Here is an 11,198-nt window from a genome sequence, read left to right as displayed (position 1 = left end):
GCCGATAAAGTAGGCTTTTTGGTAGCCTTTACTAGGCATCATATGCACACAAGTTGCACTTCACCGGCTGTAAACTGCTCCAAAAAATAAAGTCTATCTTGATCGTTATCGGTCTTTTGTTCAATTGCATGCTCGAATGCCCTCATGAAGGGTTTGTATTGCAGTGCATCGCCCTTAAATACAGGAATGTCCCTTGTTGGTAGCTGAGTGAGTGTGCTGCACTTGTGGTTGTAAGTCGCTCTGAATAAGGGCGTCTGCCAAATGCCTTAAATGTAAAATGTAAATGTGGTTGAACATGAGCATTAAAAGTAGTTTGTTGTGGTAGAATCTCTCTTTCTTTTTATTAATTCTCCGTAGCTTCTGCTCAGATGTACAACTGTTAACACCATCTGCAGAGTTTTCATTTTCTCTTAGCACTTTAAACCTTGCTTCGCTTTCAGCTAATGCCATTTTTAAATCTAACTTTTCCTTTTTCGGCTTGAACTCATGCTGCTGCAAACTCCAGTTGTTGGGCTGTAAAGGATAAAGTTGTTGTCACATTTCTAGAATCCCCAGTGTCTCTGACTGATCCACATCGTTCACCTTCTGTTCTGGTTCAGTGCTGACATGCAGTACATGCCAAACGTTTGGACACCTTCTCATTCAACGTGTGTTCTTTATCTTCATGACCATTTACGTTGGTAGATTCTCACTGAAGGCATCAAAACTATGAATGAACACATGTGGAGTTATGTACTTAACAAAAAGTGGAGACCTGACCTCCACAGTCACCGGACCTGAACCCAATCCAGATGGTTTGGGGTGAGCTGGACCAACACCTCTGTGAACTCCTTCAAGACTGTAGACTTTTACTCAGTTACATTTTTCAGTACTCTTTCCACCTCTGCCGACAATATGCCAACTGTGTAATATAAGAAGTTCACTATACAGTAAATAGTCTGAGAATTCAAAATATCTGTACATACAATATATTGGTGTGTGTGTGTGTGTGTGTGTGTGTGTGTGTGTGTGTGTGTGTGTAAACTAGACATGTGACATGTCAGGAATTCACTCGGTTACATAATTTACACGTGATTACAGGAAACAGTCATTCATAATTTACATTTACAACTAAACTACCGCATATCCTGTCAATCGTCTCAAATATTATCTGTAAAAAGCAAAGACGCTTCGAATAAAGACATTAAAAAGGCGAAACGTGTAAATAAAGAGACGCCGCCTGACGTCACAGTGGCGTGTGACGTCATGATTTGAAATCAGCGCGCCGGGGGGAATTTCCCACAACAGCGGCATCTTTTTATCTCTTCTTTTACCTCAAGCTGCATTGTTCCATTGTCTAGCTTTTCCTCTTCTTTCTCTTCTGGCGCCCTAGTGATTAGACCCCTTTACAACCCTCCACCCGGGGGCAGTGGTGACCTGGCGGGCAAGGAAGTGGCCCCGTAGTCAGAAGGTTGCCGGTTCAAATCCCTGAGGTCCCCTTGATGAAGGTCCCGTCCCCACACACTGCTCCCCGGGCGCCTGCCATGGTGCCCACTGCTCACAAATGGTGATGGTTAAATACAGAGGACACGTTTCACCGTGTTACTGTGTGCTGTGCTGCACTGTCTCACAATGACAATGCCGGGTCCTCCGGTTGCTGGTAAGGAGGGCGGGCCAGGCATGGGCCTGCCTCCAGAGGGGCGGTGCTCCACAGAGCATGAGGACCCAGTTGGGACAGGCAGGAAGAGGCCCTGCTTGTCCCAACAGACACAGAAGGGGCTAGCTGGACAGTCTGGCGAAGCCCCCACACTGCCAGCGGGGACGTGCAGCAAGAGGGGCTGCATGTACCCCATTTCCATTACCATTTACCAGGCGCCCTTATCCAAAGTGACTTACAATCAGTAGTTACAGGGACAGTCCCCCCCTGGAGACACTCAGGGTTAAGTGTCTTGCTCAGGGACACAATGGTAGTAAGTGGGATTTGGTGCATTGTACGGTCGCCGGAGCATGCAGGGACAGAAGCTGGCTGCTCTGCCAGCGTGAGGGGCTGCATGTTCCCAGAAGGCACCAGACAGGGGTGCTGTATGTGGTTGCCGGAGGGTCCGGGACCACCTCCCTGCGCGTGGGAGGGAACGACGCAGGAAGCGTCAGAAGGGACGTGCGGGGACAGGATCGGCCCTGTTTTCTGTGTGCAGTTTGGAGGGACCGAGGCCGCCATGCGGGACGACATCGGGGAGCCAGCCAGAGGGTCCGGGTCCACCAGTGGGAGGACACAGCAGGGCGGTAGCCTCCGCCCGCCCCGCCTCCTCCGCTGATGGTGCTGCTCCTCTGTCATGGTTCCGCCCATGAGCAGCGGCGGCATTTTCGTGAACTCTTTTGGTGAACTTGACCTTCGTTGTGGCAACTTTGTGTTTTGAGTTTTGGAAATCGCCACACGCCTGCGGGCTAGTTCAAGATCTCCTGGTTATTTCCCGTTTTTGGTTTCTGTTATAAATAAGTCCTTGTTTTCAGAATGTCCCATCTGGACGCTTCCTTCCCTTGCCAGCTCGTCGACGTGACACTAATAAAGAATCAACTTCACCCTTTCCATGCCTGCAAACATATGGCCCAAACAAATAAGTAATAATAATACTACATTTTATTTATATGCATCTTTCACAGCACTCAAGGACACCACGCAAAGTTACATAGCAAAACACACACACACACATATATAAATATATATATATATATAGAGAGAGAGAGAGAGAGTGTGTGTGTGTGTGTGTATATATGTATATATATATATAGAGCGAGAGAGAGTGTGTGTGTGTGTGTGTGTGTGTGTGTGTGTGTGTGTGTGTGTGTGTGTATATATATATATATAGAGAGAGAGAGAGAGAGAGAGAGACAGAGAGAGAGTATAAAATGAGACCATGCATAGAAATAGAATTCCCTGCTCCCCATAGCGATGCAGACAAGCTCAGTCAGAACCAGAGAACCATGGTTATGTATAAATAACAAAAAGAAGGGGTTCCAGGACAGACCCCTGGGGAACATGTGCATGAATATGGTTTAAGTTGGATTAACTGTGAAATAAAATATAAGATTTAAAGCAGTTTAAAGGGCTATGAGTTATTCCAACAGAAACGATTACAGACCAGACCAGTATTAACAATTACAGACCAGTTTCCCTCCTCTCGTTTCTATCCAAAATCCTTGAGCGCTGTGTCTACAACCAGCTATCACTCCATTTATCACAGAACAACCTCCTGGATCCTAACCAGTCTGGCTTCAGAACAGCTCATTCCACCGAGACTGCCCTTTTGGCGGTTACCGAGCAGCTACATGCAGCCAGATTGGCAAAACTGTCATCAGTTCTTATTCTCCTTGACCTATCTGCTGCATTTGACACCGTTAACCACAAGACTCTCTTGTCAATCCTGAAGAGGCTTGGAATTCGGGGCTCAGCATGGCAGTGGTTTGCTTCCTACCTTGATGAGCGATCTTACCAAGTGACTTGGAAAGGATCCACCTCTACCTCACGTAGACTCTCCACTGGTGTCCCTCAAGGCTCGGTGCTAGGTCCTCTCCTTTTCTCCCTCTACACGAGATCACTTGGTGAGGTCATTTCCTCACATGGATTATCCTACCACTGCTATGCTGACGACACACAACTCCTCTTCTCCTTTCCTCCCTCTGATCTACATGCTGCTTCCAAAATCTCTGCATGTCTAACAGACATCTCGTCTTGGATGGCAGCCCATCACCTCCAACTCAATCCCACCAAAACTGAACTAATATTCATTCCAGCAGATTCTTCATCACATCAGGATCTTGCTATTTACCTAGACAACTCACAGCTCTCTCCTTCTACAACAGCCTGCAACCTTGGCGTAACAATAGACAACCAACTCTCCTTCTCAACTCACATCAGCAATCTTTCCCGCTCATGTAGATTCCTTCTCTACAATATCAGACGAATCCGCCCTTACCTGTCAACCCAGGCCACCCAACTACTGGTTCAGTCCTTAGTAATCTCACGACTGGACTACTGCAACTCCCTTCTAGCTGGTCTACCTCTATGTACCATCCGACCTCTACAACTCATACAAAATGCAGCAGCACGACTGATCTTCAACCTTCCCAAATTCTCCCATACCACCCCTCTGCTACGTTCCCTTCACTGGCTCCCAGTAGCTGCACGCATCAGGTTCAAAATACTGATGCTGGCCTACAAAGCCAAACATGGAGCAGCACCATCCTACCTCACAGCCCTCATTACACCTCGCACTGCACCTCGTCTACTCCGAGCCTCCAGTACTGCTCGCCTGGTCCCTCCATCTCTGAAGGTAAAAGGAAAACATTCATCCAGACTCTTCTCCGTCTTGGCCCCTCGGTGGTGGAATGAACTTCCCCTCGAGGTCAGAACAGCTCAGTCACTGAGCACCTTCAAACGGCAGCTCAAGACCTTCCTCTTTAAAGAATATTTAGATTAAATTGTAATTTTCTTGTCAAACTTTGTGTACAGAATCTACAACAGAGTGAATTAAATAGATGTATTCATAGTTGGGGTCCTAGTGAACCGGAATTGATCTCTTCATCGATGGTAACTTGAAAGCACGTTGTAAGTCGCTCTGGATAAGGGCGTCTGCCAAATGCCGTAAATGTAAATGTAAATGTAAAACGAATCTGCTGAAAAGAATAGAGCGAGACAACGTGATTCTCACATCAAAGAGATTCAGCGGCCATGAAGGAGTCACTGGGAATAAGTGCTGTGAAACTGGAAAGACTGGAATTGTTTATTTTGAGTTATATGTCGGGACTTGTGTAGCAGTCATGTTAAACTTCTCCTCACAGGTTATCACACTAGCATGGACACATGCACAATTACATCAAGATGACCAACTGGTGGAGGAAGGCAAGGGTTGTTTTCAGAGGAGACTGGGAATATGGTTATTGACAATATTTCCAATGATATCAATGTTATCTGAAATCAGTGGTCTAGCTGTTGATGGTTCATGTGTAATGGGAAGGTTGCTGGTTCGAATCCACCAATCACCAAGGTGGCACTGAGGTCCCCACACACTGCTCCCCGGGTGCCTGTCAGGGGTGATGGTTAAATGCAGAGGACACACTTCACTGTGTGTTGAGTGCTGTGTTTCACATATGGCAAATAATCGCCTTCGCTTCACTTTCACATTAAGAAAGTCTGATAAATGATAATCTGATAAATGGCATAAATGAAAATCTGGTGGTAATTGAAAATAAGATGAATTCCTGATTATCAACCTAAAACAAGCAGTAATTTACTTGTTATGACCGTGGAACTATAAAACCAGATGAGCCTTTTCACAATATCGTCACTACTTTTACTATGTGTGTGTGCAACACTGACTTCTCACACTGCGTTGGCACTGGATGCTACAAATGGAGATGAGGACGGCTGAAACGGGCTCTGGTCTTTGGGGGGTTTGTGAACTTGTCTGCTTGCAGTCACCTTGGACCCCTGCAGTAGCAGCTTGACCACTAGGTAGGCCAGCTCAGCTGTGTTGAGCACAATGCATGCCCCGGATGCTGAAGCCATGAAGACCGTGAAGACCGTCTTCTCAGTAGGCCGTGACACAAAGCAGTCCACCTCATTTGGACAAGGCCATTCCTTGCACCGAACCAGCCGCGGCATCCAGAATCCATCATAGATGGCGTACAAGGCGTACATGAAGGCAGCCTCAAACAGCAATCTGAAGACCAGGCTGATTGTGTAGGTCCACCAGAGGGTTCCGGAAATGGAGAGCCTCCTTGTTCTCACACTCTCCAACTCCTCCACCTGCTTGGCCCTGGAGGCCCTGCGGTTCAGGATGGTACGCTTGACCCCACGTTTGTGATAGGCGACATGCATGGCCACAAGGAGAGGTGGCGTGGAGGCGAACACCAGCTGCAGGCACCAGAGGCGCACGTGAGAGATGGGGAAGAAGTGGTCGTAGCACGCGTTCTCACAGCCTGGCTGCAGGGTGTTGCACACAAAGTCGGTCTGCTCGTCCCCCCACACGCCCTCCACCGCAACAACCAACACAGTCAGGCGGAAGATGAGGAGGACCGACAGCCAGACTCTGCCCAGGCCGGTGGACTGGCGGCTCACCCCCGTCAGCTGACAATACAGCGTCCCCCAGCTCATGCTCCGGAGACAACCGGACAGACCACCATGAGACGAAAGAGAGGAAGTGGCCAGACCAGGGCGGGAGAAGGAAAAGCACAGGAAGAACCAATTATTATTATTATTATTACAAACCTTTCACCTCATGGCCAATATAATGCTGTATAAATGTTTGAATATATTAACACTAAACTACAGTTATTTCAATATTTTAAAGCAGGCAGATCCCCTTCAATACAACTCAACACAATACAATAATGCAACTCTTGCCATGTCACTTATTCCATGTACAGTGTTGCTGAATCCTCCAAAATCCATTTTCTTTTCTTTTAGGATTATATAATTCATACTTCATGTAGCATTTGTATTGAATTTGTATGTATGATTATTAATATGTTATTCTGCTCCCCCTTGCTATATCAGACAGACCAGTGTCTCCTGTGGAGACCTTCAAGTTCCTGGGTTCCACCATCTCCCAAGTGGGAGACCAACGTCTCCTTGAGAAGACCCAGCAGAGGATCTACTTCCTGAGGCAACTGGAGAAGTCCAGTCTTCATCACAGTCTGGTATGGAGCAGCCGCTCAACACACACCTACAGCATTGCGGCTGCCCTTCATCTACACGTGGATTATTTCTTTCATATTTCTATTTTCTGTAAATAAGATATTAGACTATATCATATATTAATACTGTTTAATACTGTTGTGCTTGAGAGACACCATCTACTGCAATCTAATTCCTTGTATGAGGTCTCGCACCTACTTGGCCAACAAACATTATTCTGATTCAGATTTTCTCCTGTACGTTGTAAATGTGAAAAGAAATATTTGAATATCAAATCAACAAAAAAGTTTTGTTTAAAACTGGTTCTTTGGTCTCTCATTAAAAAATACGAATGACAACAAATCAGCAACAAATATCGAGCAGTCCGGTCTTTTCAAACTCACCTGGTCCAGTCCTCAGAACCGTAGCTCTGTGTGTAGAAGGAGGTTCTGTCTCAGCTCAGCATGAGGGATGTTCTCTCTGGCACCTAATCATTGTTCTAACGGGTTCAAACACACACACACACACACACACACACACACACACACACACTTCACAGGCTGCGCTCTTGAGGATCTGGGCAGATATGTTTGACTCGTCACATACATGGGTGGGACATTCGAATCTACCAAGTCTACAAAAGAGACCAAAATTTCATGACTGCCACTTAAATATTGCTCTATATAATTTTTTATTCTTTTTAATTATTAATTGATGTAAGCACTATTTCTACATACGTTGCACAACATGGCTTTAGGCTGCAGTTTGAGATAAAACGTCTTAATTTCTGTACAAAATAACATTTCTTTATGCATAAATGTGTATTCTAACAAAGACTTATAAAAAGGCTAGTCTGCACCTTCATCGGATATTTATATTCTGAAACTGTCCTAATATGTACATAATTCTATTCTTATTGCGCTTTGTAAGTCACCTGCTGAAGTGGTAATGGAACGGTCTATGAACAATACCCTACTTACGGTAGATCACATTCATGACCTGTCTCCCAAATAGAAACTCTCTGTATCTCACAAACAAACGTCACTGTGTGTGTCGGCCCAGATGAGACAGTGGCCTTTACAGTACTTCCCTTTCATTCCACTCGGCTGTCCACTCCCACCATATTCCATTTCCTGTACCCACACAGTGACCAGCGGGAGAGCAGGCAGAAAATCATGCTACGTTCATATCTCAATAAACTGCTGCTAATGTGCAATATGAACTGAATCCAATGTTTTTATCAACTCTACAAAAAAGACTGTATTAGTAGACGTAGAAAGTAGTGCCAGTAGTGGCTGTGGCGGCCTGATCTAAGTACGGCCTCCTCCACACGGACGTTCGACATACGCTTTGTAGCTTCGTTCGATTGGTGTTTCACTGCTGTCCGCTTGATCGTCTTACATATACATATATATACACATCTTACATGTATATATATATATTTTTCTAGTCTGCCAAAAAGGAAATTCACTAGAAAGCAGCAAGGGATCTTTAGTACCATGGACAGTTCATGAAATAAGGCGGCATCAAATTGGCCTACAAATATCAGCTCCTAGTTAATGAAGCAAAATACAAAAGTCTAACTCTGAATACGATGTGTAGATAAAGTGTAGATTTAACCAACCATGGACCGCTCATCTTTTTCTATATCTTCACATTTCTGAGCCTGAGATGTCCAGAAGTAACGTAAAAAATGTTTCATTTTATAACTGGGAAAATTGGTGTATAACTGTTTTAGAAAAGAAATTGACATTTTAAGAGCACCTGCACAATGGAAGCCTGAAAAATATTACTGTATATGTCACGGCGGGACGGCATCACAAATGGGGGGTTTATTGCAATTAAAAACAAGATTTACCGATTATGGACCCAAATGCGAACAACAGCTGCACACAAACAGGATAACAGGTACACAATGAAAATGCAGCCCGAAACACAGAGCTGGAGCCAGTTCATTCTCTGGGTGGTATTTTGGTGATTTAAGGCATTTGTCCATCTTGATTTTTGGACTAATAATCCAGAAAGTTTCACATCAATGGAAAGGACTAGCATGGAGGGAATGAAGGAGAGACAGAAACAAAGAACATGACCCCCCAACCCAAAAAAAACTCCAGTCCTCTCCCCCAGTTGGAGTGAGAGGGGAAGACAGAGCATGTTGTTGTTAAAAGAGCCATCAGCTCAAGCAGGCCTGAGGAACAACAACAGGCCCCACTGTGACGGAGCCCTCAGGGGTCAAGGGTCTGTTGAGGGGTCAGCATGTGACTGCAGAGCAGGTTTCACAGAGAGAGAGAGCAACAGAAGGGCAAGGGCAGGGTGTCTATCCCACACCATCTCACATGGCACATATTCACACACTGTGGCAGGGGGCAGCCCACCCTGCACAGATGTCCTGTGGGTGACACTTGCAGCTGATAGTTACAATTCCTTCATTACAAATATCTCAAAATAATGACATGAAATGATTAGACTGTATTTCAATATAAGCAGATATTAATAAAATATCTATGGCATGTTTGCATTTGAAATTAGTAAATTGTTTTTTACATCTCCTAAACCATTATTAGGATGTGTTAGAATGAAGATATCATTTAAAAATCATCTAGATAAAATGAAAAAAATATTTTTAACTGAAAAAAGCTAATCCACAACCGCAAACTTTATCACCATGGATGGACTTTTTTTTTCTCAGTTTCCTCTGATTCATCACAATGCACAGGATCTATCTAAACTATCTAAAGATGTACTTTCATTTTGTAGCCAGATAGGGGCGCCACAGGGCCATTTATGATTGAGAGCTCCAGAACCAGTAGGGAAATGGTACATTTCCTTTTTTTGGAAGTTATATGTTCTCTGACCTGCATTGTGGTTGAAGCCTCTTACGTGTTAAAACACCACGTGGCCTAATGAATAACGCATCTGCAGTCAGATCTGAGGGTTGAAAGTTCGGGTCCCTTCGTCCCCCCCCCCCTTTTTTTTTTTTTTTTTTTTTTTTTTTTTTTTCGTGGTTGATTTAGTGTCCCAGTGGTTGGCCTAGCGGGTAAGGAAATGGAGCAGAGCACATTTCGTTGTGTGCACCGTGTGCTGTGCTGTGTTTCACAATGACAATCTATCAGGCGTCTGTGGGGAGCCCATGATTCGGGGGGCTGTCACAGCGGTGACGCTTGGTGGGAAAGCCATGGTCCATAGGGCCGCCATTACGGTGGCGCTGGTTGGTTGGAGAGTGGTCAGGTAAAGATCGTCCGTGAAGCAGGCAACGTCGTTGGGAGCGCAGGGGTCGAAGATCATAAACAGTCAGTGTCAAAACAGGTCAAAGTAAAGTAAAGTGATTGTCCCATGTGATACACAGCAGCACAGCACATGGTGCATACAGTGAAATGTGTCCTCTGTATTTAACCATCACCCTGAGTGAGCAGTGGGCACCATGACAGGCGCCCGGGGAGCAGTGTGTGGGGACAGTGTCACGGAGTCACGGTGACGTGTCAATCGTCACTTTCTATATGTCCGCAGAGGCCTCCCCAACACCGTCTAGACAGATCTTTTCCTCAAGGCGCCGTGAAACTGAAGTTTCATACCTTTTGGCAGCTCTTCTGATCAGAGACGGTAATTGCGACAAACTGAAAATTCATCAGCCAACACCAGATTCTCAGAAAGTGATAAAAGCTCAGATGGAACAGATCTCCGTTCCTCATAATGTGTCACTCCACAGGGTGTGAATGAGGCACGAACGCTTGACATAAATGAATAAATTGTCAAATGGACCATGTGCAGAGAAAAACAAAATCACAGATGCGATGGCCTGAACCACAAAAGAAGAAACAGAAAAGCAGCATAACCGTGAAACAAGTAAAAAATGCCAGACAAGGGAGTGAGGGAGACAACAACATATACAACAGGGGCACAGCGCTGGGCTTGCAGGAATCCCAGAGGGGCATGATTCAGGCACGGAGGCGGGCCGCAGCGTTCACAGTGCCCGCCCTGCCCTGCCCTGCCAGACAGTAAGGCGGGGCTCCAGCCTCCTTGCCCCTCCACCTTCTGGCACCATAGCTGGAGTCCCTAAACCATGTTGCACCTCCCCGGGCGCCTGTCGTGGCTGCCCACTTTTCACCAAGGGTGATTATTAAATACAGAGGACACATTTCCTTGTGTCACAATGTGTTGCGCTGCAGTGTTTCACAATGACAATCACTTCACTTTCAAAAAAGACTTGGGGCACAGCACCTCAGGGAAGGGCAGAGGCTCGCTGTGGTCGTGTGGTGGGGCTGTGCGACCAAGGCTGGATGTGGACTGGCAGGCGGGACATCTTTGCTTCCAGCCATTCTCGCTGGTTGCTAACAGCTCTCCCGCCGCCTCTCCATTTACATTTACAGCATTTACCAGACGCCCTTATCCAGACCGACTTACAATCAGTAGTTACAGGGACAGTCCCCCCCTGGAGACACTCAGGGTTAAGTGTCCTGCTCAGGGACACGATGGTAGTAAGTGGGATGTGAACCCGGGTCTTCTGGTTCATAGATGAGTGTGTTACCCGTAGGCTACTTCCACC

The 11,198-nt window shown here is 45.9% G+C and overlaps 1 protein-coding gene across 1 annotated transcript; it reads right to left on the bottom strand.

Annotated features, from left to right (window-relative positions):
- Nucleotides 1-5,359: 5,359 nt before the first annotated feature.
- LOC114771753 (gap junction beta-2 protein-like) lies at nt 5,360-6,133 on the bottom strand. The gene has a single exon (XM_028965100.1). The coding sequence runs from the start codon at nt 6,131-6,133 to the stop codon at nt 5,360-5,362; it is 774 nt and encodes a 257-aa protein (XP_028820933.1).
- Nucleotides 6,134-11,198: the final 5,065 nt, after the last annotated feature.

This window comes from Denticeps clupeoides, unplaced genomic scaffold (genome assembly GCF_900700375.1).
Source record: "Denticeps clupeoides unplaced genomic scaffold, fDenClu1.1, whole genome shotgun sequence".
Taxonomy (NCBI): domain Eukaryota; kingdom Metazoa; phylum Chordata; class Actinopteri; order Clupeiformes; family Denticipitidae; genus Denticeps; species Denticeps clupeoides.
The sequence above is the reverse complement of the archived record's forward strand: the minus strand, read 5'-3'. Positions and strand labels throughout refer to the sequence as shown.

Coding starts and splice junctions, on each gene's coding strand:
- LOC114771753 (XM_028965100.1), bottom strand. CDS start 6,133: ATGAGCTGGGGGACGCTGTATTGTCAGCTGACGGGGGTGAGCCGCCAG.